Source organism: Theropithecus gelada, unplaced genomic scaffold (assembly GCF_003255815.1).
Source record: "Theropithecus gelada isolate Dixy unplaced genomic scaffold, Tgel_1.0 HiC_scaffold_138, whole genome shotgun sequence".
In the NCBI taxonomy this organism is placed as follows: Eukaryota; Metazoa; Chordata; class Mammalia; order Primates; family Cercopithecidae; genus Theropithecus; species Theropithecus gelada.
Window position 1 is genome coordinate 1,310 of NW_020255470.1, and position 27,812 is coordinate 29,121.

Sequence of the window (27,812 nt, forward strand, 5' to 3'; positions counted from 1 at the left end):
TAACACAGATGAAAATGCTACAGACATATAAATCCACAAACGAAAACAGTGCACATATTCATACACAATACACAATATTGTATATTGTACAATATTGTATGTTGAAGTGCATTCAACAATTTTACACATATACAAATTAAACCCAAAACCCATTGACCACAACAATATACAAAATTGCTTACATCCACATGTGTAAGATATAATGCAATTTAAATATATGATATGTGTTAGGGTAGCACATAGTAATACTTGAGCAACATTATTATTAATTAACCTACACACACATACAAAATTATATACATATGTACACACTGTTATTCATGCAAATGAATACATACAAAATACATGTCTGATTATACCAGTGATTGTGAACATACACACAATTTTATATTTCTGTTTGCAAATTGGACCCATATTTGAATTTTACACAGGCACAATCAGACCCACAATTACCCCCAGGTGCACATTTGTGTAATTAGAGAAAATCACCTTGACACGCAAGACACAAAGTTGTATACGAACACATGATGATAAACCCAGATAATTAAACTACACAGATATGCAACTCACTGATTGAGGCAGGGAGTGTAGGAATTCTTGTCTTCCTCAATGATGGACACTATGAGGGTAATCAGCTTGGACCAGAAGTCAAGGTTCTTGATGCTGGGCCCCTGTTCCTCTGGGGGAACTTCCCCCTTCTTGGCCTGAAATGGGCAGTGGAGACCTCGGTTATAGGGGGTCCAGAGTTTGGTGCCTCGGTCAGTTTATTACTGAAGAACAAGAGGTTGTTGTTGAACCTATTAACATGTATACTATGGTTCAGGTAAGAAGTCTATATAGAGAGGAACTGAACTCATAAACTGGCCCAAACAGAGCTCACGTCAATGCAGCGAGATAAAGCTTAAGATTTTTAGGCTCCACTCTAAAACTGAATGGAAATAAGTGAAATCAAATTTAGTTGAACAAATCCAGCTCCACTAAACCAAATGGAAATGAAATGAATGCAAATCAAGCCCACTTAGCTTAACGGAAGTAAGTTCTTCCTCAGAGTTAAATCAATGGAATTGAACTGGGGCCAATTATGCTGAATGGAGTGCAATTCAACCTAACTAGATTGAATTAAACTCAAATGAACTCCATTGGATTGAACCTAATCAACTTGTCCAAGATCAACATCATCTCAAATCAAAATAATGGAAATAAATCAACTTGAACCGAACTCTACCCAAGTCAACCCAATCCGATTCTACCTATCTAAATCCAACCTCACATACGCAGGGCAATTCAACCCAACTTTCGTTAATCAATGGAAATGAGTGTAATCAGCTGAAATTAGCCCAATTCAACTCAATTCAACTGAAATCAATTGCATCTAATCCAACAACCCAGTTCATCCTAACTCAAGACAATTTAACCCAGTTGAGAACAACCTGACTTGACTGTAAATGAACTAAATGGAAATGAATGAATTTGTACTCAGTAAAACTCAGTGCAATCTACCAACTTAGTTCCGCTCACTATTTTTTTTTTTTTTTTTCTTTCAAGAGCCAGGGGCTCATTCTGTCACCCAGGCTGGAGTGCAGTGGTGCAATCATGGCTCAACATAGACTCAAACTCCTGGGCTCAAGTGATCCTCCCACCTCAGCCTCCGAAGTAGCCAGGACTACACGTGTGCCACCATACCTGGCTAATTTTTGTATATTTTGCAAAGATAGGGTCTCGTTATGTTGCCCAAACTGATCTCGAGCTCCTGGCCTCAAGGGATCCTCCTGCCTCAGCCTCCCAAAGTGCTGACATTACAGGTGTGAGCCACTGAGCCCAGCCTGGCTCACTAATTTGTCAAGAACAATTTTAACTTCAGTCAACCAAATAGAAATAAATAGAACTAAACTGATTATGGTTGAAGTAAACAATCTAATTTAATCCAGTTCACCTCAACTCAGTTCACGAGAGCGAGACTGATTCCAACCCTAGTCAACTGAATGTAAAGGAACAGAATGAAATCAAATTGAACTGAACACAGCTTATGTGTTATATCCTATCAGAACCTAGGTAGGGGCTGCCTCCAGCTCCCACAGCCTCCTGAGATCCCACTATCTCAATACTAACCATCCCTGTTTGTAAATTTCCAGTCCGTACATCTTTCCCTCATGATAGGCTATAAGCTCCTTACAGGTGGTGGCTCATGCCTGTAATCTCAGCACTTTGGGAGGCTGAGGCAGGAGGATCACTTGAGCCCAGGAGACCAGCCTGGGCAACATAGTGAGATGCCATCTCTACAAAAATACAAAAATTAGCCTGCCATGGTGGCGCATACCTATAGTCCCAGCCACTTGGGAGGCTGAGGTGGGAGGATCCACTTGAGCCTGGGAGGTCAAGGCTGCAGTGAGCTATGATTGCATCACTGCACTCCAGCCTGGGCAACAGAGTGAGACCCCATCTCAAAATAAATAAATAAATAAATAAATAAATTCAATTTAACTCAACATTTACTGAACAGTGACTGTATGCCAGACATAAATTTTTATGCCAGGCTGGGCATGGTAGCTCATGCCTATAATCTCAGTACTTTGGGAGGCCAAGGCAGCTGGATCATCTGAGGTCAGGAGTTTGAGACCAGCCTGGCCAACATGGTGAAACCCCGTTTTTACTAAAAATACAAAAAATTAGCTAGGCGTGGTGGTGGGCACCTATAATCCCAGCTACTTGGGAGGCTGAGGCAGGAGAATCATTTAAACCTGGGAGGCGGAGGTTGCAGTGAACTGAGATCATACCACTGCACTCCAGCCTGGCCAGCAAGAGTGAAGCTTCATCTCAAAAAAACCATTTTTTTTTTTATGCCAAACTCAACTATGCAGCCAAGTGTACTGAGTGCCTACTATATTTTATCTAAACTTATAGCTCACGGCCGGGCGCGGTGGCTCACGCCTGTAATCCCAGCACTTTAGAAGGCCGAGACGGGAGGATCACAAGGTCAGGAGATCGAGACCATCCTGGCTAACATGGTGAAACCCTGTCTCTACCAAAGAATACAAAAAATTAGCCGGGTGTGGTGGCGGGCGCCTGTAGTCCCAGCTACTCAGGAGGCTGAGGCAGGAGAATGGTGTGAACCCGGGAGGTGGAGTTTGCAGTGAGCCGAGATCGCGCCACTGCACTCCAGCCTGGGTGACAGAGCGAGACTCCATCTCAAAAAAATAAAAAATAGGCCGGGCGCGGTGGCTCAAGCCTGTAATCCCAGCACTTTGGGAGGCCGAGGCGGGTGGATCACGAGGTCAGGAGATCAAGACCATCCTGGCTAACATGGTGAAACCCCGTCTCTACTAAAAATACAAAAAACTAGCCGGGCGTGGTGGCGGGCGCCTGTAGTCCCAGCTACTCGGAGGCTGAGGCAGGAGAATGGCGTGAACCTGGGAGGCGGAGCTTGCAGTGAGCCGAGATCGCGCCACTGCACTCCAGCCTGGGTGACACAGCGCGAGACTCCGTCTCAAAAAAAAAAAAAAAATAAATAAAAATAAATAAATAAATAAATAAATAAATAAATAAATAAATAAAACTTAAAGCTCATGAACTCTTCTCCCTAATCCTGAGATGTGGGTTAATGACCCCATTTTATAGAATAAGATACTGAGGTTCAGAAGAGTTAAATCCTTCAGGAAGGGGCAGTGCTGGGACTTAAGCCTGTGTCTAGTTGACGTTACTGTTCCCTCGACCCATCTGGAGTCTCACCGGGTCTGTCTGGTACTCCCGGCTGTAGAGTTCATGGCAGTTGTTGAAGATGTACTCGTAGGTAGAATTAAGGCAGGCTTTCACACAATCCTTTACCACCTGGCTGGCTCGGGGCGGGCTCTGGAGTTCTTGTACCTGAAGGGAGGGAGAGAGGCACAGGCGGCCACAGCTGCGACAGGAGGTCCCCAGGAAGTGACTGCAAGTCATTTTGGATTTAAGGAAATGAAGTGGTATGAAGGAAGGTTACTGAGAAAGGTTGTCACTCTCCAGGAGGAATGTCACTTGTCCTGGAACTGGGAATCCTACAGAACCCTCCTTAGAGGGCAAATGCAACTGGATCCTTTCCTACCTTCATCCGAAAGAAGGTGATGCTGGTGAGAAGGTCCACAGTGGATTTGAGGTCCTGGAGTCTCTCCGGGCTGCTGGCTGGGAAATTATTCTGTGGGAAGCAGGAAGAGAGGTGGGGTTATGGAAGAAGGTTGGGGGAGGATGGGAGACTGCTTTTCAGGGGGATACAAAGGCTTCCTGGTTTCAGGCTTGGGGTTGATTAGAGCACCTCGAAGCAACTGGGGATCTGCTTGGACGCACCAAGCACATTAGGGCAGGTAGTGCCCACGCAGGTGCACACACGCCAGAGGAACACACCGTACACGTGAAGATGCATCCTCCCATGCACACACCTGCTGGTAGCTTCCCCCTCCAGGCACACACACGCACACAGGGTGAGCAAATCCTCCTGCACGCGCTTCCTACCCGGTACATGGAGAGGTCAATCCGCAGGGAGTTATGCAGCTGGTCCAGGAGTTTCACAAAGCGCTCTTTCTGAGGAGGAAGGGGAGGAGGGAGGATGGATGGAGCAGGACATGGCCGCCATGCTGGCTGAGCGCCTACTGTACACCAAGTATACCTCATCCACCACCCTCGTAATGTCCATTTCCATTCTATAGTATTATTATTATCATTATTATTTTTTGAGACAGAATCTTGCTCTGTTGCCCAGGCTGGAGTGTAGTGGCGCAATCTTGGCTCACTGCAACCTCTGACTCCCAGGCTCAAGCAATTCTTCTGCCTCAGCCTCCCAAGTAGCTGGGACTACAGGCACAGGCCACCACCCCCGGCTAATTTTCTTTTGGATTTTTAGTAGAGATGGGTTTTCATCATGTTGGCCAGGCTGGTCTCGAACTCCTGGCCTCAGGTGATCCACCCGCCTCAGCCTCCCAAAGTGCTGGGATTACAGGCATGAGCCACCGCACCCAGCCTCCATTCTATAGCAATCTACAGAGGAGTAAATGGAGGCTCAGAGACGGGTAGTGATTGGTGGAAAGTCACACAGCAGTCTGGTCTAGACTAGGGACCCAGGAGTCACATCAGATCTGACCGGCATAAAGTTAGGCTCTCCCTCATTCTCCAGTCCCAGTCCCCAGGACTGACCCCAAAGTTGGAGGCGGCGAAGCGGTCAGAGGCAGACACGTTGGTGGAGGCGGTGGTGTGCGCGTAGTAGGCATTGATGTTGGCGAGTAGGGTGCTCATGACGGCAGGCACCCCCGGGCACATATACTTGGAGGAGAGGCAGGCAAAGTGGCTGGAGAGAGGGAGCAGGAGGCACTGGGCCAGGGGTCCAGCTGGGATGGACCAAGTTCCCCCCTAGAATGCCTCCAAGATAGCATCTGTGAGTGGGTCTCCGTCACCTCCCAAGCCATCCCCTGCTTGATTCTGCCCTTTGGGTCTCTGCATCTCCTCTCCCCTCCATCTTTATATCCATTTGAGTTGCTCTAACTCTGCTTCTTATTTATTTATTCATTTATTTATTTTGAGATGGAGTCTCATTCTGTCACCCAGGATGGAGTTTAGTGGCGCAATCTCGGCTGACCGCAACCTCCGCCGCCTGGGTTCAAGTGATTCTTCCACCCTAACCTCCCGAGTAGCTGAGATTACAGGCGCACGCCACCACACCTGGATAACTTTTGTATTTTTAGTAGAGATGAGGTGTCACCATGTTGCCCAGGTTGGTCTTGAACTCCTGGACCTGGAGTGATCCGCCCACCTCGGCCTCCCAAAGTGCTGGGATTACAGGCTTAAGCCACCGTCCCCAGCCTCTATCTCTGCTTCTAACTCCTTCTTCTCTTCCATGTCACTCCAGATGTCAACCACAACGCCGTCCTGATCTCCAGGGGAATTACAAAACACCCCCCCTCCACCATGCCCACTTCCTCTCTGGATCCTCCCCCTGAGAATCCCTCCCACCCCAGACCTGCCAGTGCCCACTTGGTGACCTCCCCCTTGTTTCCTGCACCCCAGCCTGCAGCCTCACGTCATGGCTTGGTAGATGGACTCAACGCCGTAGCGCATGGCAAACTCGTCCACAATCTCCTGGGCTGTCTCATCGTAGTAAACCTTCCAGGCATCGTCGCCCTTGGCATCCGGGATCTTCACAACCCCATTGTTCTGCACGTCGGTCACAAAGTGGAACAGGTTCTGCCACCATGGGAAAGAAAGTGTCATGGAGAGTGCAAGCGGTCGCCAGGGGTCAGAGGTCCCAGGGTCTGGGGCAGCTTATGTCATCCATCTGCCTGTTTATTCATTAATTCATTCATCTACTGTTTCATCCATCCACACACCCACCAATCTCACTACCCCAAATTTCACCCATCCACTCTTCCAACCTTTCAGTAGTTCAACCACACATCCATCCACCCATCCATCCATCCATCCATCTCATACATTGATCCACAACTTAATCCACCTGTCCAATCATGCATTCTTCCATACAACCAACCATCCATCCACCCATCAATTTATCCATCCATCCATCTATTCCTCATCTGTCCACCAACTACTCACAACCATCCAGCTAAATACTCAGAAATTATGAACCCACTTATCAATACTTGCAATAGTTCAACCACACATTCTTTCATTCATCCACCCACCCACCCACCCATTCATCCATTTGTCCATCTGCCTGTACATCCATCTATCCATCCATCCATCCATCCATCCGTCTACCTATCTACCCATCCGACTATCAACAAGTTCACCTATCTACTCAATCTTCCTTCTAATAACTCAATCACACTTCCATCCATCCCATCCAATACATCTTACTCTGCTCATCCAACATCTCATCTATCCACCCATTCAACCATCTATCCAGCAATCTATCTATCCATTCATCAAGTTATCCATCCATCATTCATCTATATCCATCCATCATCTAGCAATTACCCCCAAATTCACCCTTCCACACATCTATACTTCCAATAGTTCAGTCACATATCCATCCATCTGATCATCCATCCATCATACATCTAGCCACAAATCTACCCACTCATCCATCTATCCATCCATGTACTCACCCATCTCTCCATCCATCCTTTTATCTACTCATCACTCATTCATCTACTCAATCATTCATTCATTCACCAGCATTCATTCAACAAACTAGTTCCTGGGGATACAGTTCTTTCCAGGAACCCCAGGCAGCTGGAGGAGACATACCCAGACACAAACAGCCCAATCCTCAGTGGTAAGGGCTGGAATAGAAAGAAAAACCTGATGGTGAGTAGTGAGAGTCAACCTGGAGGCCAAGGAGGGCTTCTCAGAGGAGGTGACCCTGAATCTGGATCCTGATGGATAGTGAGGAGTTTTCCAGGTAAAGGGAATGGCATGGTGGGCAGTTTCAGAAGGCCAGGAGAGTGTGGATAGTGTGGCCAGAAAGAGGAAGAGCCGGGCAGGCAGGAATGGTGAGTGGAGGTGGTATGGGAGGGGCCAAGCAATGAACCTCACCTCATGCAGACAGGTGTACTGGACATGGTATGGGGCCACCTTCTCCTCGCCTTTGATCTCCACACTGATGTGGAGCCGGATGGCACCCGACACAGCAGATTTGTCAGTTCGCTTGTCTGCAGGGCAGAAAAGGATGACAGCGTCAGAACTTCCCACTATAGTCGTGGGCAATTTTTTTTTTTTTGAGACGGAGTCTTGCTCTTGTCGCCCAGGTTAGAGTGCAGTGGGGCGATCTCGGCTCACCGCAACCTCCACCTCCTGGGTTCAAGCGATTCTCCTGTCTCAGCCTCCCGGGTAGCTGGAATTACAGGTGCCTGCCACCATGCCTGGATAATTTTTGTACTTTTGGTAGAGACGGGGTTTCACCATGTTTGCCAGGCTGGTCTCAAACTCCTGACCTCAGCTGATCCACCCGCCTCAGCCTCCCATAGTACTGGATTACAGGCATAAGCTACCGCGCCCGGCCAGCTGTGGGCAAATTTTTTTTTTTTTTTTTTTTTTTTTTGAGATCCGTCGTCCAGCTAATTTTTTATTTTTAGTAGAGACAGGGTTTCACCATGTTTGCCAGGCTGGTCTTGAACTCGTGACCTCGGGTGATCCGCTCTCCTTGGCCTCCCAAGGCAATTTTTAATAGATGCACGATTCTGTAGTCCTCCCAGACTTCCGGAAGCTAAGGGCTTGGTGTCTCTCTTCTGATTGGCTCCCTAGGCTTGAGTCTCTCCGCTTAGGCTAGAATTCCTTAAGCTCTGTCTCTCCCTTCAAACAAGGATCCCAGACCTTGCTTCCTCACTCAGATCAAGTTCCTGGGTAGGTGCCTCCCTCCTTAGACTAGCAGCCCTAGGCCCTGCTTCTTTCCCAGTCTGAGCTCCCAGGCCCTGCCTCCCCCATCAAATCATGCTCCCCAGAGACTATACATCTTAGACATGGTTCCTGGGTCTGTCCCTCTCTCCTCAGACTAGGACCCCTGGTCTTTTCTCCCGCCTCCCCCATCAGAATGGATAGCTAGATGTCCTCCAACCTAAGAGGTTCTGCTCACCTCTCTCAGGCTAGGTCCTTTCTAACCCCTCAGATTAGGCTCATACACTCTGCCTCCTCCATTAGATGGGACTCCCCAGATTCTACTCAACTTCTTTTTGAGACAGAGTCTCGCTCTGTCGCCCAGGCTGGAGTGCAGTGGTGCAATCTCGGTTCACTGCAAGCTCCGCCTCCCGGGTTCACGCCATTCTCCTGCCTCAGCCTCCTGAGTAGCTGGGACTACAGGCGCCCACCACCACGCCCGGCTAATTTTTTTGTAAGACGGGGTTTCACCGTGTTAGCCAGGATGGTCTCGATCTCCTGACCTCATGATCCGCCTGCCTCAGCCTCCCAAAGTGCTGGGATTACAGGCGTGAGCCACCGCGCCTGGCCTCAACTTCTTTACACAGGGTTCTTGGATCTGTAGCAGCCATCTCAGATTAGGATTCCCAAACAATACCTCCCTCTTTAGACTGGATTCTTTTCTTGTGGTGGGGGGTCGGGGGCACACAGAGTCTCGCTCCATCACCCAGACTGGAGTGCAGTGGCATGATCATAGCTCACTGCAGCTTCAACCTCCCAGGCACAAATGATGCTTCCACCTCAGCCTCCCAAGTGACTGGGACTACAGGCATGCATCACCACACCCAGCTATTTTTTTTTTTTTTTAATGGAGACAAAGGCCTTGCTGTGTTGCCCAGGCTGGTCTTGAACTCCTGGGCTCAAGTGATCCTCCCATCTCAGCCACCCAACCAATGTGTTGGGATTACAGGTGGGAGCCACCATGCCCAGCCTGGATTCCTTTTTTTTCTTCTTTTTTTTTGAGACGGAGTCTCCCTTTGTTGCCCAGGCTGGAGTGCATGGCTTGATCTCGGCTTACTGCAACTTCTGCCTCCTGGGTTCAAGCGATTGTCCTGCCTCAGCCTCCCCAGTAGCCGGGATTACAGGCGCGTGCCACCATGCCTGTCTAATTTTTGTTATTTTTAGTAGAGACAGGGTTTCGCCATGTTGGACAATCTGGTCTCAAACTCCTGACCTCAAGTGATCTGCCAGCCTCAGCCTCGCAAACTATTGGGATTATAGGTGTGAGACACTGCAACCGGCTATATTTGTTTTTTGAGAAAGGGTCTCTGTTCCCTGGGCTGGAGTGCAGCAGTACGATCACAGCTCGCTGCAGTCTTTACCTCTCAGGCTCAGGTGATCCTCCCACCTTAGCCTCCAGAGTAGCTGGGACCACAGGTGAGTATCACCCCGCCTAGCTAATTTTTGTATCTTTTATAGAGATGGGGTTTCACTATGTTGTCCAGGCTGGTCTCAAACTCCTGGACTCAAGTGACTGGCCACACCCAGCCTGGATTCTTTTTTTTTTTTTTTTTTTTTGTGAGAGCGAGTTTTGTTCTTGTTACCTAGGCTGGAGTGCCATGGCACGATCTCAGCTCACTGCAACCTCGTCTTCTTGGGTTCAAGCGATTCTCCTGCCTCAGCCTCCCGAGTAGCTGGGACTACAGGCACCCAACACCACGTCGGACTAATTTTTATATTTTTAGTGGAGACGGGGTTTCACTATGTTAGCCAGGCTGGTCTCGAACTGCTGATCCGCCTGCCTTAGCCTCCCAAAATGCTGGGATTACAGGTGTGAGCCACCATGCCTGGCCCCAGCCAGGATTCTTTTTTTTTTTTTTTTTTTTTTTTGAGGCGGAGTCTTCACTCTGTCGCCCAGGCTGGAGTGCAGTGGCGCGATCTCGGCTCACTGCAAGCTCCGCCTCCCGGGTCCGCGCCATTCTCCTGCCTCAGCCTCCCAAGTAGCTGGGACTACAGGCGCCCGCCACCGCGCCCGGCTAATTTTTTGTGTTTTAGTAGAGACAGGGTTTCACCGTGTTAGCCAGGATGGTCTCGATCTCCTGACCTCGTGATCCGCCCGCCTCGGCCTCCCAAAGTGCAGGGATTACAGGCGTGAGCCACCGCGCCCGGCCTCCAGCCAGGATTCTTAAAGCTCAATCTTCTTTCTTAGATTTGGTTCCTAGGTCTCTGTCTCTCCCCTCAGACTAGGATTCCCAGTTCTTGCTTCTTGCCTCCCCCATTAGACTAGGACATGGAGATTCTGTCCCCACCCTCCCTTCTAAGCTGAACTAAGAGGTTTCTGGGCTCTGCCCACCCTCCTGGCATGGGTGCTTCCTGCTCCCATCATATTGGGCTCCTAGACCCTGGATTCCCCATCAGATTATGGTCCTCGACCAAACTCCTCCTGAGAATGCATCTCTCCGCTCTTCATGGGCTCCAGTTCTGGCTGGATCCCTGGGACCCGTCCCCACCCCCTTCAGAACCCAGCTTCTCTCACCCAGGTTGTACCACACGTCCATCTCGCCGCTGAGCGTCCGCACCTCAATGATCGTCTGCCCCAGGAAATCATCAGATTCCCTCTTGAACCTCTGTTTCACGCGGGATTTGATGTCATCATCCTCGTCCCAGACGCGCACCTTGATGCGGTCGGAGGAATTGTGACATTCACTGTGGCAGGAGGAGGAGGCAGAGGCGGGGGTCAGGCGGCCAGTGTGAGTCCTATGCTTGGAGCCCTCTTTTGGCTGCCCCAGCAGGGTGCCCCACACGGGGCCAGGGACCTAGCCAGGCACTTACAAGTGGAAATTCTCCTCCCACACCGGGTTGAGGTTCCCATAGATGGTTTTTGTCCGTTTCTTGGTCTTCCCGACCTGGACAGTGACATAGGGGTCACTGGATCCCGTCTTGTCCTTTGCCTGCAAGCCCTGCGCGCAGACCACTGGAAGACACAGAGGGCATACACAGGTGTGCACTCTAGGAGCGAGGCATGCTGGGAACAGTCACTGCCACACGCTACAGGCCAATAATTGGGACGCCTGCAGCATGGCTGAAGAGCAATGGCAGGGCACGCTGGGCTTGCTAGAAAGGTTTTTTGTTTGTTTGTTTCTGAGACTGAGTTTTGCTTGTCACCCAGGCTGGAGTGCAACCTCTGCCTCCCAGGTTCAAGCAATTCTCCTGCGTCAGTCTCCCAAGTAGCTGGGATTACAGGCACGTGCCACCGCGTCCGGCTAATTTTTTTGCATTTTTAGTAGAGATGGGGTTTCACCATGTTGGCCAGGCCAGTTTCGAACTCCTGACCTCAGGTGATCCACCTGCCTCAGCCTCAGCCTCCCAAAGTGCAGGGAGGGAGCCCCCAACCCATGAAGGATGGGAAGGTGCCCCAGATGCCTCCCGCATGGGTAGGACCTCTCTCAGGTGTGAACTCTCTGAGGTCAGACACTCACAAGAACCCATTGTCCCCGATAGCTCCTGCTCATTAGCGCCCCCTGCAGGGTGCCTTCCCTTCCTAACTCACCACCCCAGTTCCATCCTGGGGTCACCCACTGGATAACCCATATACCCTGAAATCCTCATCCTGGGGTCTGTTTATGGGGAAACCCACATGAGGCTGGGTGTGGAGAAATGCCAGTATCCTCACCCCTGAGTGGGGTCACATTGAGCTGCATGCTCGATGTTGTCACCAATGGCCCCATGATGGGCTGAGCCCGTTGCCCATAGCATTGTCTGCTCAAGGCATCGCCTTCAGGACTCCTTCCATCCCTGTCTCAAGTCCTTGCCCCTCACCAGGACTTTCTGGGGTCACTTTCCAGATAAACTATGCACCCTCAATTCCTCTTCTTGGGGTCTCACTCTGGAAGGCACCATCCACGACGCACCCAGATACAGTGCCCTGAACAGACGTTTGGAGGCACGCATGTCCCCCTACATGCGTGCACAGGCGGAGATGGGATGGAATGCACGAGACTGAGTGCACGCTGCAAAGGAGAGGGACCTGGCCATGGGACAGGGCATGAGACAGGTCTCGGAGGGTGGAGAAGGAGGGGCCCCGTGGCGGCCCACGTCCCCTCACCGGTGATGCTGATCTTGGCGGACCACTTGGACGTGCCGTCCAGCACGCTCTGCTTGACCGCCTTCATCTGTTGCGTGTGCGCCGTCTTGGTCACCGCGAAGATCTCCTGGATGAGCTCGAAGATCTCGGGCTTGTTGCGCTCCCGGATCTTCATGCGGTCCTTGAGCACCATGATGATGTTCTGCGTCCGGTCCTCCGCCCCGTGCTTGGAGCTCTTCTCCGCAGCCCCTGAGGACGCCCGAGGCCGAGGCCGGTGCTGACCCCAGCGCCCCTGCCTAGTGGCTCCTCACCAAGGTGAGAGCTCCGCCCCCACTCATCAACTGCGGGAACTCAGATGTCACCCCCTGAAGCCGGTTTCCTACCTACTCTCTGTACACCCCACCCAGACCCTTCACCCTTTCACCTCCTCTCGGAGCCATGCTCCTCTGAGTCCCCATGTCCCTTCTCTGCCTCCCACCCCTTGGAGTCCTCACCCCTCTAAGGCCTCTTCCTTAAGCCCCCCCCCTCTGAGTCCCCCCCCCCTCTGCATCCCACCCCTTGGAGTCTCCTCCCCTTCTCTGAGTCCCACAACTGTGAGTCTCCGAGCCCCTCTCTGAGTCCTTGCCCCCTCTGAGTCCCACCCCTCTGAGTCCCCGCCCCTTCTCTGAGCCCCACCCCTCTGAGTCCCCGCCCCCTCTGAGTCCCACCCTTCTGAGTCCCGCTGCCTGTCTGAGCCCCACTCCTCTGAATCCCCTCCGCATCTCTGATCCCCACCCCTGTGAGTCCCCTCCACATTTCTGAGCCCCTATGAGTCCCCTCCACATTTCTGAGCCCCTGTGAGTCCCCTCCACATTTCTGAGCTCCTTCCTTCTCTGAGACCCCTCCCTTTCTCTTGGTCCCACCTCCTCTGAGTCCCCTCCCCCTTCCAACCCCCCTCCTGCACAGTCCTCTCGTAGTCTGAACCCCTTCCCTCTCTGAGCCCCTCTTCCTCTCAGAGCTACCCCTAGCCAACCCATTTTATCCAGGGGAGCTGCCTCTTCTCACTAAGCCCGTCCTTTGCACAACCTAGCTAGTCCCTGAGCCCTGCCCCACTCCTCTCTGACACCCTCCCCGTTTCTTTCCCCATCGCTCGACCCCCTAGCCCTGCCCCCAGAGAGTCTTGCCTCTTTAACCCCACCCCCAGTTCCTCCCCTGCCTCACGACGCCCCGCCCCTTGCCCCGCCCCATGGTGCCCTACCCATCGCCTTGCCCCTTCAGCCTTTCCCCGCCATGCAAGCTCGGGGGCTCCCCACGCCAACCCACGACCCTGCGTTCAGGCCCTGCGCTCACGCTGCAGGCAGTCGGCGTTGAGCAGGTCCTGGCACTTTTCGTGGCACTTGACACCACACTCCGTGCAGCGCATGCCCTGCCTCGCGATGCCCCACAGCAGCCCCTCGCACTCGTAGCAGTAGGTGGGCGTGGTGGCCGTCCACACTTCGAAGTTGTGTGGCGTCGTGCACGAGATGGGGTAGATTAAGGCTTGCAGGGTCTTCTTGTAAACGTGGTTTTTCTGCAGGAAGGGAGGGGATGCGGTTTGTAGGGGCTAACCTGGCGCTGTCCCTGTCCTCCCCAACTCCGCCCCAGCACTGAACGCGGTAAAGTTCCAGCCCCTCCCCTGCCTCCACGCTGTCGGAATCCCCGCTGCCTTCTGCCAGTCTGTGTCACACACACACCCCTCCTCTTCCCAGGGACCCACAGAGGCTTGGACAATTCCAGAGGCTCCCAGCACAGTCCATCCCTGACCCGGGCAAAAACGGGTGCCCCACGCACCAGCTCCTCGTTGTTCAACGTGCTGGAGGCCAAGGCCGAGGTGATGCCCGCTTTCCTGGACTGGACCAGGGACTAGGGAGGTCACAGAAGAGGGAGTCGGGGGTTGACATCCATGAGATTACCACCGGGAGAGTTCACAGCCACGGATGGGGCCAGCAGCCACATTTTGAAGCCACAACCGCAAATTGAAAACAGGTCACCGAGAGCATCCGGGCCAGACCCAACAAACAATTAGGAGGTGACAGAGGCTTTGAGTTGGAAGGGACCCTGGAAAGTGAGCAGCCCCACACCCCTGACTCACAGCATGCAACACAGTGGGACATGGCAAGGTTCCCCCAGAATCCATGAATTGGGGGCCTGTTAGAAGATCCCAGTGGGGGAATTTGGGGAGAAGACCCCAAGGGGCCCATGTCATCATCGCTCACCATGGCCTGAAGTGTCCATGCAGCACGTAGGGGTAGAAATCAGATTACATTAGTCTCACAGAATTCCTAGCTAGCCCCCAACCCCAGGTTGACCACGGGCAGTTCCACAGGTTGTGTACTGCAGGCCTGCTCTGCTCGGGGAGTAAAGGACGAGGGTGCTTACCAGGTCGCTCACGAGTGGGATAGGTTTCCTCTTGCGAATGTCTGGCATGCTGTCGATGATGATGAGACCACCTCCTGGGCTGTAAGACACAGAGGGACATTGAGGGCCCAGATGTCCCCATTCCTCACAGAGACATCACTCGAGCCCTGGAGAGAATACTCAACCTTCGCAGGTGTTAAAGGGTTGAATTGGGTCCGGCAAGAAAAAGAGATGTTGATGCCCTAACCCCCACTACCTCAGAAGGTGACTTTATTTGGAAACGGGGTTGTCGGAGATGAATTCGTTAAGATAAGGTCATACTGGAGGAGGGTAGATGCTTAATCTAATATGACTGGTGCCCTTAGAAGAAGAGATACATGGGGAGAAGGCGGCTGCATGACGGCTGAGGCAAGGAGTGACATATCTACAAACCAATACTCGGTGGCCAAGGATTTCAAGCAAACTAGAAGCTAGAAGAGGCAGGGGAGGAATTCTCTTCTACAGATTTCAGAGGGAGCGTGGCCCTACCAATGCCTTGATTTCAGACTTCTGGCCTCCAGAACTGCGAGAGAATACATTGCTGTGGTTTTAAGCCTCCCGGTTGTGGTACTTTGTGATAGCAGTCCTAAGAAATGGAGACACCAGGCCTCAACCTCCTCATCTGAAAAATGGGCAGATGATGTAGTTGCCCACCTTGAATGAAAACGTGAATTAGGCCGGGCGCGGTGGCTCAAGCCTGTAATCCCAGCACTTTGGGAGGCCGAGGCGGGCGGATTACGAGGCCAGGAGATCGAGACCATCCTGGCTAACATGGTGAAACCCCATCTCTACTAAAAAATACAAAAAAAAAAACTAGTCGGGCGAGGTGGCGGGCGCCTGTAGTCCCAGCTACTCAGGAGGCTGAAGCAGGAGAATGGCGTGAACCCGGGGGGTCGGAGCTTGCAGTGAGCGGAGATCGCGCCACTGCACTCCAGCCTGGGCGACAGAGCAAGACTCCGTCTCAAAAAAAAAAAAAAAACGTAAATTAAGGCAAATCTAAATAATATACTAAAATACAGATGAGGCCGGGTGTGGCGGCTCACGCCTATAATCCTAGAACTTTGGGAGGCCAAGGCAGGTGCATCACCTGAGGTTAGGAGTTTGAGAGCAACCTGACCAACATGGTGAAACCCCGTCTGTACTAAAAATACAAAAATTAGCTGGGCGTGGTGGCACGTGCCTGTAATCCCAGCTACTCAAGAGGCTGAGGCAGGAGAATTGCTTGAACCCCGGAGGCAGAGGTTGCAGTGAGTTGAGATTGTGCCACTGCACTCCAGCCTGGGTGACAGAGTGAGATTCTGTATCAAAAATAAAATAAAATAAAATAAAAAATAAATAAAAAATAAAACCTTTCTTGGCTCACTGCAACCTCCCCCTCCCAAGTATAAGCGATTCTCCTGCCTCAGCTCCCCAAATAGCTGGGATTACAGGTGCCCACCACCGTGCCTGGCTAATTTTTGTATTTTTAGTAAAAACAAGGTATCACCATGTTGGCCAGGCTGGTCTCAAACTCCTGACCTCAGGCAATCCGCCCACCTTGGCCTCTCAAAGCGCTGAGATTACAGGCGTCAGCCACCGTGCCCAGACTTCTTTTGAGACAAGATCTCATTCTGTCACCTAGGCTGGAGTGCAGTGGTGCAATCACGGCTCACTGTAGCCTCCACCTCCTGGGCTCCAGCAATCCTCCCACCTCAGCCTCCTGAGTAGCTGGGACCACAGGTGTACGCCACAACACCTAGTTATTTATTTATTTATTTTTTAAGATGGAATCTCGCTCTGTCGCCCAGGCTGGAATGCAATGGCATGATCTTGGCTCACTGCAACCTCTGCCTCCTGGGTTCAGGCAATTCTCCTGTCTCAGCCTCCCAACTAGCTGGGATTACAGGTGCCCACCACCACACCTGACTAATTTTCTGTATTTTTAGTAGAGATGGGGTTTCACCATGTTGGCCAGGCTGGTCTCAAACTCCTGACCTTGGGTGATCCACCCGCCTCGGCCTCCCAAAGTGCTGGGATTACAGGCATGAGCCACTGCACCCGGCCCACATGCAGCTAATTAAAAAAAATTTTTTTTGTAGAGACGGGGGGGGTCTCACTATGTTGCCCAGGCTGGTCTTGAACTTCTAGCCTCAAGCGATTCTCCAGCCTCAGCCTCCCAAGTGGCTGGGGTTACAAGCATGCACCACGACACCTGGCTGATTTTTGTATTTTTTTTTTTTTTTTTTTGAGGCGGAGTCTGGCGCTGTGTCACCCAGGCTGGAGTGCAGTGGCGCGATCTCGGCTCACTGCAAGCTCCGCCTCCCTGCCATTCTCCTGAGGCAGGAGAATGGTTCACGCCATTCTCCTGCCTCAGCCTCTGGAGTAGCTGGGACTACAGGCGCCCGCCACCACGCCCGGCTAGTTTTTTGTATTTTTAGTAGAGACGAGGTTTCACCATGTTAGCCAGGATGGTCTCGATCTCCTGACCTCGTGATCCACCCGCCTCGGCCTCCCAAAGTGCTGGGATTACAGGCTTGAGCCACCGCGCCCGGCCGATTTTTGTATTTTTTAGTAGAGACGGGGTTTCACCATGTTGGCTTGGCTGGTCTTTTTTTTTTTTTTTTTTTTTTTTGGAGACGGAGTCTCGCTCTGTTGCCCAGGCTGGAGTGCAGTGGCGCGATCTCGGCCCACTGCAAGCTCTGCCTCCTGGGTTCACACTATTCTCCTGTCTCAGTCTCCCAAGTAGCTGGGACTACAGGCACCCGCCACCATGCTCGGCTAATTTTTTGTATTTTTAGTAGAGACGGGGTTTCACCGTGTTAGCCAGGATGGTGTCGATCTCCTGACCTCATGATCCGCCCACCTCAGCCTCCCAAAGTGCTGGGATTACAGGGGTGAGCCACCGTGCCCGGCCGGCCTGGCTGGTCTTGAACTCCTGACGTCAGGCTTCAGGAGTTCAGCCTCCCAAAGTGTTGGATTACAGGCGTGAGCCACCACGCCTGGCCCCAAAATGTTTTCATTGGCCAATGAGATAGGTGCCTGCAGCCAACGATTCCAGACAAGCCCTGCAGGGCTATTCAACCTACAAAGCTTTTTGCAGGAGCCACCTGAGGCTTTGAGACTCCTAAACCACATCTTTTCGGTCTCTACTAAAAATACAAAAAACTAGCCGGGCGTGGTGGCGGGCGCCTGTAGTCCCAGCTACTCGGAGGCTGAGGCAGCAGAATGGCGTAAACCCAGGAGGCGGAGCTTGCAGTGAGCCGAGATGGCGCCACTGCACTCCAGCCTGGGCGACACAGCGAGACTCCGTCTCAAAAAAAAAAAAAACAAAAAAAAACCACATCTTTTCTCGGCAGCCTCCCCCTGTCTGACAGGTTTCTTCTGAGAGCACATCCTTCATAAATCACGTGCACAGGAATCCCCATTTCAGGCCCTGCATCCAAGGCTCTCAAGCTGGGGCACCTGCTCATTTATTAAGCAATCCCAGTTGCTGTCTCCCTGCCTGTTTGCCAAGGACGTACAAGGAAGGTCACTATCGTGCTGCTATTTTAAAACCTGAGCATATTTTTAAAATATCTTGTGCATCCTCTCACCTGAAAATCCATAACATAAGAGGTTAGATGTGACCACATGCTCCAATGAAGACTAAACAACTATCTTTAATTAAAGAGCCCACAACTGTAGCAATCATCAAAGAGATTTAAAAATAGAAATCAAAGCAAAAATTTTGCTCCGGGATTACAAATGTATAGTGTATATTTCCCAATAATGTCTAGTCCTAATAGTATCTGCTTTATCTTACATTTATTTACCTATGTATTTGTTTGTTTATTTTTGAGACAGCATCCCGCTCTGTCACCCAGGTTGGAGTGCAGTGGTGCGATCTCGGCTCACTGTAACCTCTGCCTCTTGGGTTCAAGTAATTCTCTTGCCTCAGCCTCCCGTGTAGCTGGGATGACAGGTGCCTGTCACCACGCCCAGCTAATTTTTGTATTTTTAGTAGAGACAGGGTTTCACCATATTGGCCAGGCTGGTTTTGAACTCCTGACCTCAAATGATCCTCCTGCCTCGGCCTCCCAAAGTGCTAGGATTACAGGCACGAGCCACTGCACCCGGCCCTATCGTCAAAGATTACTGTCTTTTGCGTCTACGTGTGGTTGTGTACCTTATGAAAGTGACATATTTTGCCCAAGCTCAATTTGTCCTCTGTCTAAATGGAACCCCTCCCCATCCTCTCTGGGCTGAGGCTCAGGCGCAAACCAGCTTTGGGCTCGGGGTTCAAATCTTCCACCCACAGCTCACAGTTCCAATACTTACCCGCCTTTGAACCATAGCGATTTGGACATTTCTCCTTCACCCCGGGCCTGCAGGACAGACAAACAGATATGGTCAGTGTGGCTGTCCCTCCCCTTCCCAGAGCAGGCTCCACACCCACTTCTGACTCCCCTCTGGGCTGGGAGTCAGATGGCCTGGGTCCTAGTCCTGGCTGAGTGATTTTAGGAAGTTCCCTGGCTATCTCTGGGCCTTACTTTGTCCATCTGTAAGATGGGCTGGGGGAGAAAGAAGCTCCCTTTTTTCAACCACCTCAATGGACCTGTCTCTTCATTGCTTATTCCCTAAACCCCCTACAGTCTCACTTGTTCATCTGCTCTCTGGCCCCGGGCCCTTTCCAGGAGTTGTGACTTCAGCTTGTACCTCTTTCCACCTTCTGCAGCCAACCAGCCTCTATTTATCATTCAGGTCTCAGCATAGAACCGGGATCTATGCCCCCTACCTTCCCTCCATCTTGTAACTAAAGGGTTAACATGGGGGAGTCCTATGAGGAAGACAGGCAGTACTCTTCTGTTCTGAAATATTGAGGGTGTGTTTGGTTTTTTTAAAGACAGGGTCTTGCTATATTGCCCAGACTGGTCTTGAACTGCCGGCCTCATATATCTTCCTGCTTCAGCCTCCTGAGTAGCTGGGACTACACGCATGAGCCACCACACTCAGCTCCCGAAATATTTTTGAGATGGAGTTTCCCTTTTGTTGCCTAGGCTGGAGTGCAGTGGTGCAATCTCAGCTCACTGCAACCTCTGCCTCCTGGGTTCCAGCGATTCTCCTGCCTCAGCCTCCCTAGTAGCTGGGATTACAGGCGCCCACCACCACGCCCAGCTAATTTTTTTGTATTTTTAGTAGAGATGGGGTTTCACTATGTTGGCCAGGCTGGTCTTGAACCCCTGACCTCAGGCGATCCACCCACCTCAGCCTCCCAAAGTGCTGGGATCACAGGCGTGAGCCACCATGCCCAGCTCTGAATTTTTTTTTTTTTTTTTTTTTCTTTTAGAGATGAGGTCTCACTACGTTGCCCAGGCTGGTCTCAAACTCCTGAGTTCAGGTGATCCTCCCGTCTCAACCTCCCAAATTGCTGGGATTACAGGCGTGAGCTCCTGAAATATTGTTGAAATATTTTGGATGTCACTTTTCCTTAAGTGTCATCTCCTCCAGGGAGTTTTCCTGATTGCCTTGGATTAGTTTTATACTTTTCCTATGAAACCCAGAGAGCCCTCCATGTGTCTTTTTCTTGTCATATTACTAGTTCCATAGTTTGTTTTTCTTGTATATCACATAGTTCCAATAGTAGCTGCTATTGTTTCAATTTAATTTCTTGACGTAGTGAAAGTTATCCAATAGCCTTTTCACTGTGTACTCTTCCATCTGTCTCATTTAGAACCATATGTATGTATCGCTGAGTCAAAAAATAGATTTCTATTTTAAAACTGATGAGAAATTTCCTTTGGTATTTTTGTGGCTCTGATATTTGATGGTCTAAACCTCTGGAAGCCTGTTTAGAATCTCCTCCTGCCAATCCTACTGCAGTTTGGAGGGTAACCCTGGAGAGCAACACAGCTGTCCCCAGCCCAGGGTGAGCTGAATGAAAGAATAAATCAATGGCCTCAATCCTGCTGCCCATCTGAACAGTCACCTTGACCCTGATGCTAATTCCTTCCCTTGATTCCTACTCCCCTACTGACCCGGCCCCAGAGTTTTCCCTAACCCTGACGATGACTTCCAATTTGACCCTAAGCACTGACCCCTTTGCCTAACACCAATTCTAACCCTGACCTCTGATCTTTGATAGCTGAACTAACCCTGACCTTGATCCCTAACCATGACTTCAGCCCTGTTTCAGCCTCAGTTTTCTCTCCTCCCTCTTGACTAAGAAACCCCAGGCTGACACTGGGGAGGAGGTTGGGCTGGGGATGGGTGGGACCAGACTTGGTGTGGGGTTTGAGAGTGAGCATAGCCAGGCTAGTGTGGACAGGTCATGGGGATACCCTGGGCTGTGTGCGTGCGTAGCTAAGGAAGGGTCAGGGTGGGTGTTGCATGGGCACAGTGTGCGGACTGCACTAGGCATACCCAGGCTAGGCTTGGGTGCAGGTGGGGTGTTGGGCGTGGCCAATTTAGGTGTGGGTGTGGCCAAACCATGTGTGGGCATGGCATTGGGCATGGCCTGGCTGAGTGTGGCAGGGGCATGGCTGGGCGTGTCACTCACCTCCTGCAGCTGCATCCGCACCTTGTTGAAGGCACGCAGCCAGTTGGCCTTGGCCCTGGACATGGAGTCCTGCCCCTCCTGGCCTTCCTCATCCTCTCTCGGCCTGAAACTGAGGCAGGGAACGCTATGAGGCTCCGGGCTGGCTCTCCATGACTCCTGACCTTCCCTCGACCCTCCAGCTGTGAAAGTGATGCGCGGCTCCCCATGGTATCTCTGACCCCTCAAAGACATGGGGACCCACCTGTGTCCCCTGGCCCACCTCGGTGCCCCTCACCCCTTCCCACACACCCAACGCTTCTCTGACACTTCACTGTTCCCCAGCTTCCTTTTCACCAGCCCAGTCCCTCTGGCGCCCCATTTGCCCAGGATCTTGACCTCCCTGAGCCCAGCAACCCCTAAGGTCACAACCTCTAAGACCCCTTCATGACGCCCCTGAACCCTCTTTGACCCCTGTACTCTGCTCTGTCACCTCTGATCCCTTTAAGAAACCCAAGGGCCTGTGACAACTTCAGCCCTGGCAACTGCCCAGGTTCACACTGACCCCGTCACAGCCCTATTGACCCTGTGACCTTCTGGCAGCCCCTCTGGCCCCTTGGTCCCCTCCTGTTACCTCTCCTCGGCCTTGGGGGGCTCAGCCTCAGCGATCTGCTCAGCTGCAGGCACCTCCTCGGGTGTGGCTGGCTTGGGGGCCACCTTGGCCGTGTCGGGGGCCTCGGTGGGTGCCAATGGGGCCTTGTCCTCCTTCCCTGGGGCAGCTGGCGGGAGGCTGATGCGTTTGAAGTCTTTGGGCTCAGCCACAGCCACCTCTTCACGCTGGGCATAGCTGCCCAAATCGTCAGGCACCTCCTCCTCCTCCTCCAGCTCCTCCTCGTCTTCAGGCAGCTCCTCCTCCTCCAGGAAGTCCTCCAGGTCCTCCTCCAGCTCCTCCTCATCCTGGTCCCAGCGAGGTGAGTCTTTGTGATAGCTGACCGAGCTGTGGCAGGAGTGGTAGGAGTCCCGGTCCCGCTCGTCCTCCATCTCGGAGCCCTGCAGGCTGTGCTCGTCGGGGTCGAAGTCCTCACTCAGCTGAGAGCTTCCCTGGCTCAGCTCCGCTGAGGAGGCGTAGCGGCTGCTACCCGTGGGGCTGTGGGGATGAAACAGGGTTCAGGCACCGGAGTACCGAGTCACTGCCCACCTGAGCCCCAGTCACACAGGCATTGACTCATCACCGATTAAGCACCTACTCTGTGCCACGTCCTGCTCTAGGGGTCAGAAAACACAGCCATGATCAGAAAAAATAAAAATTCCCCCTTTTGGCCGGGCACAGTGGCTCACGCCTGGAATCCCAGCACTTAGGGAGGCTGAGGTGGGCAGATCACCTGAGGTCAGGAGTTCAAGACCAGCGTGGCCAACATGGTGAAACCCTGTCTCTATTAAAAATACAAAAAATTAGCTGGGCGTGGTGGCGTATGCCTGTAATCCCAGCTACTCGGGAGGCTGAGGCAGAAGAATCACTTGAACCCGGGAGGCGGAGGTTGCAGTGAGCTGGGATCATGCCATTGCACTCCAGCCTGGGCAACAACAGTGAAACTCCATCTCAAAAAAAAAAAAAAAAAAAAAAAAAAAAAAAAAAAATCCCCGCTTTTGTGGCATTTTCGGTCTATGGAAGACAGGCAATTGACTGTGCTGGGAACTCAGGGTCAGCGCCATCACCACAGCCCTGCAGCATGTCTCCTGGCCTCCACCTCGAAAAAGTATAGGAAATGCATTCACTTCCCTGTACCCTCGGCCCCACCCCAGGCCAGCCTCGGCTGTCTCTACCAGATGCTGTCCCCACAGTTCCTGCTTCCCTTGGAAGCCACAGGGAGTCGTAAATCCAATCACCTCCCTCCCCTGCTCTAAATCCTACCATGGCTCCCTAGTGCCTTGCAATAAAATCTGTGCTAGCCCTGTGTGGCCCATACCCTCCAAACTCCCCCTGCATACCTCCCTCCACTTCTCCCCACCTCCTCCATTCCAGCCACACCGGCCACCTCATTGTCTCTCCAACACCATAAACCTGTGTACTTGCCATGGTCTCTTCCTTGTCTGCTTTATCTAGAAAACTCCTACCCATCCTCTGGTACCCACTGAAACATCACTTACTCGTGCGAATGCCCCCCACTCTCTGGCCAGGTCAGGCCTTCGGTTATATGCTGCTTATATGAACCCAGGATCGTGCTCAGCATCAACAGGAATATCTGTCTGTCTAAGTGCAGGCAGGGGAACATAGAGGCTGCCACTCAGCCCTCTTCTAATCATTCACTTAGTCACTCAACAAACCTTATCATCTCCTGATTAGATACCTCCTCCAATCTTAGTGCCTGGGACCCTCTTCCCTGGCCAGCCTCAGGGATGCTAGAGGAATAAAAAGGGGTTCAACACCAGCCCGGGCAATGGAACAAGACCCCCATCTCTACAAAAAAATAAAAATAAATTAGCTTGGTGTGGTGGCCTGTGCCTGTAGTCCCAGCTACTGGGGAGGCTGAGGTGGGAGGATCGCTTGAGCCCAGGAGTTCAAGGCTGCATTAAGTCACGATGGTGCCACTGCACTCCAGCCACCATGCCTGGCTGTGTAGAATTTTCTTGCAAGCTTTTGGGTAAAGAAAGAGGCTGGGCCGGGCGCGGTGGCTCAAGCCTGTAATCCCAGCACTTTGGGAGGCCGAGACGGGCGGATCACGAGGTCAGGAGATCGAGACTATCCTGGCTAACACGGTGAAACTCCGTCTCTACTGAAAAATACAAAAAACTAGCCGGGCGAGGTGGCGGGTGCCTGTAGTCCCAGTTACTCGGGAGGCTGAGGCAGGAGAATGGCTTAAACTTGGGAGGCGGAGCTTGCAGTGAGCTGAGATCCGGCCACTGCACTCCAGCCTGGGTGACAGAGCCAGACTCCGTCTCAAAAAAAATAAAATAAAATAAAATACAAAAATAAAAAAAAAGAAAGAGGCTGGGTGCAGTGGTTCACCCCTGTAATCCTAGCACTTTGGGAGGCCGAGGTGGGTGGATCACTTGAGGTCAGGAGTTTGAGACCAGCCTGACCAACATGGTGAAACCTTGTCTCTACTAAAAGTACAAAAATTAGCCGGGCTTGGTGGTGGCGTGTGCCTGTAATCGGGAGGTGAGGCAGGAGAATCGCTTGAACCTGGGTGGCGGAGGTTGCAGTGAGTCGAGATGGTGCCACTGCACTCCAGCCTGGGTGACAGAGCAAGACTCCGTCTTGAAAAAAAAAAGGAAAAGAAAAAAAGGGCTCATTCCCACAAGAAAATGTGAATTCTGCCCTCCTGGAACTCCACCTCCAGCTCCGTCCAGCCCCCAACCTCTCTCTCCACTCCAGGAGACACAGCAGGACCCTCATACACGTGCACACTACACTCCACGGCACCTACCTGAGGGCCTGCGGCTCAGAGAACTCCTCATAACTGTGCATGGAGTCACTGTAGGATTCCCGGGAACCCAGGGGTGGTGGGCGAACAGAATACTGGTGGACTGAGGCGTTGGGTTGCGAAGTAGTGTAATAGGGCGGCGGGATGCTGTTGCTCGTTTCACTGCGGTAGTCACTGTCGCGATCATCCACTGCACTGTCGGGGTCATCGTCTGGAAGAGAGAGGAGGTATGGGAAGAGGGTGAGGAAGAAAGAGTGCACATGATGGCGGCCAATATAGTTTCCCAGACTTAGGGTGCTGCTACTGAAGAAGAGAATTTTTTACTAGTATGGATAAAGAATTGTGGGTCATGTTAATAGAGATTTAGGCTTCAGAACAAGGGAGGTGAAAACCCTACTTTGCTTTATGTGGGTCAAATTGGACCTACAGTCTAGGTGCTAGTGTAGGTTCTCCAAGGTCAAGAAAACAGGGACAAAATAGAGGGCATCTTTCAGCTCAAATGTGAGGAACAACTTTGTTCAAGGTCAGGATCTCTGAAAATGAGATGGGATTTTTTCCGCTGGACAGTTAGTTTCCATAACAGGAGTCACACAAACAGGAGGAAGTTGGAGGAAGATCAGGAGTTCAAGGTGGAGGGAATGCCCTTTAACCCTTAGAGATTTCCTGATATCTGAGGGTGAGGACCCCAGACCTGAACTTACATGTACAAGAACTAAGAAGATGCTGAGACATGGTTCTGTCTGTTTCAAAAAGGATTAGATTCTTAGCTTGGCAAAACCACCACACACTCAGAATCTATTGCTAAAATGGAATATGGTAGAGTTGCCAAACTTCATGTTTAATAAGAACTAAAAGATATTTTGGTTTAGTTTGGTTTCCTTAGAAAAAAGAACAGTTTGTTTTCTAAATCCTAAAAAAAAAAATTCCAATTCTAAAAGCCACATGTCTGGGTGGTGGCATAATTGGGGATTGTACATTTTCTTCTTTATTCTTTGCTGTACCTTCTGAAAAAAAAGATTTCAATAATGCAATCTTTTAAATTTTTTTAATTAAAAAGAATGATAAAAGTAAAGCAAAGGCTGGGCACAGTGGCTCACACCTGAAATCCCAGCACTTTGAGAGGCCAAGGCGGGCAGATTACCTGAGGCCAGGAGTTTGAGACCAGCCTGGGCAACATACCAAAACCCTGTCTCTACTAAAAATACAAAAATTGGCCGGGCGCGGTGGCTCAAGCCTGTAATCCCAGCACTTTGGGAGGCCGAGATGGGCGGATCACGAGGTCAGGAGATCGAGACCATGCTGGCTAACACGGTGAAACCCCGTCTCTACTAAAAAATACAAAAAATTAGCCGGGCGAGGTGGCGGGCGCCTGTGGTCCCAGCTACTCGGGAGGCTGAGGCGGGAGAATGGTGTGAACCCAGGAGGCGGAGCTTGCAGTGAGCTGAGATCCGGCCACTGCACTCCAGCCTGGGCGACAGAGCCAGACTCTGTCTCAAAAAAAATAAAAATAAAAATAAAAATAAAAAATAAAAAAATAAAAATACAAAAATTAGCCGGGTGTGGTGGCAGGTGCCTGTAATCCCAATTCCTTGGGAGGATGAGGCAGGAGAATCTTTTGAACCCAGGAGGCGGAGGCTGCCACAAGCCAAGATCACACCTCTGCACTCCAGGCTGGGTGACACAGAGCCTGTCTCCAAAAAACAAAATAAAATAAAAGTAAAGTAAAATGTAGTCCATGGGCCAGGTGCAGTGGCTCATGCCTGTAATCTCAGCACTTTGGGAGGCCAAGGCAGGAGGATCACTTGAGCCCAGGAGTTCAAGATCAGCCTGGGCAACAGCAAGACCCCATCTTTTTTTTTTTTTTTTTTTTTTTTTTTTTGAGACAGAGTCTCACTCTGTTGCCCAGGCTGGAGTGCAGTGGCACAAGCTCCGCTCACTGCAAGCTCTCCTGCCTCAGCCTCCAGAATAGCTGGGACTACAGGCGCCTGCCACCACGTCCGGCTAATTTTTTGTATTTTTAGTAGAGACAGGGTTTCACTGTGTTAGCCAGGATGGAGTAAGACCCCATCTCTTTAAAAAATTTAAAAATTAGCTGGGTGTGGTGGTGGGCGCTTGTAGTCCCAGCTATTTGGGAGGCTACGGCAAGAGCATTGCTTGAGCCCAGGAGATCGAGGTAGCAGTGAACTACGATTACGCCACTGCACTGCAGTCTGGGCGACAGAATGAGACCCTGTATCAAAAAAAAAAAAAAAAAAAAAAAAAGTAGTCCATGAAGAAAACATGAGAAGTATGGGGTAGGGGAAGAGGATGTGAAAAAATGAAGAAACGCCCAGACCCCAAAGTCTCAGAGCAATGAGTGAAACCTTCAGACTTTTGCTGTATTCATCCATTCATTTAGACAGAGTCTCTCTCACTTGGGCTGGAGTGCAGTGGCGCTTTCATAGCTCACTGAAGCCTCGACCTCCTGGGCTCAAGAGATCCTCCCACCTCAGACTACAGAGTACCTGGGACCACAGGTATGCACCACCACGCCCAGCTAATTTTATTTACTTATTATTTTGTAGAGATGGGATCTTGCTATATTGCCCAGGCTGATCTTGAACTCCTGGGCTCAAGCAATCTTCCCGCCTCAGCCTCCCAAAGTGCTGGGATTACAGGCATGAGCCACCTTGGCCGGCCAGCATTCTTTCTACCCAATTGTCCTTGACCGGGCTGAGATGTTTCCAGCCAAATTGCATGAGGCTGTGCACATGTTCACCCAGTTTTTTTTTTTTTTTTTTTTTCCCCTGACAAATTATCTGCTTATGAAGGGTAAATTACTTTGAATTGAATTCTTTTTGCTTTTGCCCAGGCTCTGCTTTCTACTAAGTAGCTCTTGACCAAATTGCCTGCTTCTGGCTATTTTCAACCACTTTTGTTTTGACCCAATGGTCTGTTTTTAGCTCAATTGTCTTTCCTTTTTGACCCAATTATCTATCAGCTTTAGCTGCATTGGTGTTTTGTTCTGTTTGTTTGGTTTTTGGGTTTGTTTTTTTTTTTTTTTTTTTTGAGGGGGTCTCTCTCTCTGTCC

At 51.2% G+C, this 27,812-nt stretch overlaps 1 protein-coding gene across 1 annotated transcript in view; it reads right to left on the bottom strand.

Moving 5' to 3' along the window:
- Window positions 1-570: 570 nt before the first annotated feature.
- LOC112616920 (protein unc-13 homolog A) overlaps window positions 571-27,812 on the bottom strand; it is a gene marked incomplete at both ends in the record, with an annotated part of 36,936 nt that continues 9,694 nt past the window's right edge. The window contains 18 exons of the mRNA XM_025373683.1: window positions 571-704; window positions 3,727-3,861; window positions 4,076-4,165; window positions 4,480-4,548; window positions 5,158-5,308; window positions 6,038-6,201; window positions 7,513-7,628; window positions 10,865-11,034; window positions 11,161-11,302; window positions 12,434-12,661; window positions 13,742-13,961; window positions 14,222-14,293; window positions 14,647-14,652; window positions 14,810-14,888; window positions 19,124-19,170; window positions 21,342-21,450; window positions 21,952-22,464; window positions 24,746-24,953. Of these exons, the coding sequence (XP_025229468.1) occupies window positions 571-704; window positions 3,727-3,861; window positions 4,076-4,165; window positions 4,480-4,548; window positions 5,158-5,308; window positions 6,038-6,201; window positions 7,513-7,628; window positions 10,865-11,034; window positions 11,161-11,302; window positions 12,434-12,661; window positions 13,742-13,961; window positions 14,222-14,293; window positions 14,647-14,652; window positions 14,810-14,888; window positions 19,124-19,170; window positions 21,342-21,450; window positions 21,952-22,464; window positions 24,746-24,953 (2,653 nt within the window). The remainder of the gene's footprint in view (window positions 705-3,726; window positions 3,862-4,075; window positions 4,166-4,479; window positions 4,549-5,157; window positions 5,309-6,037; window positions 6,202-7,512; window positions 7,629-10,864; window positions 11,035-11,160; window positions 11,303-12,433; window positions 12,662-13,741; window positions 13,962-14,221; window positions 14,294-14,646; window positions 14,653-14,809; window positions 14,889-19,123; window positions 19,171-21,341; window positions 21,451-21,951; window positions 22,465-24,745; window positions 24,954-27,812) is intronic.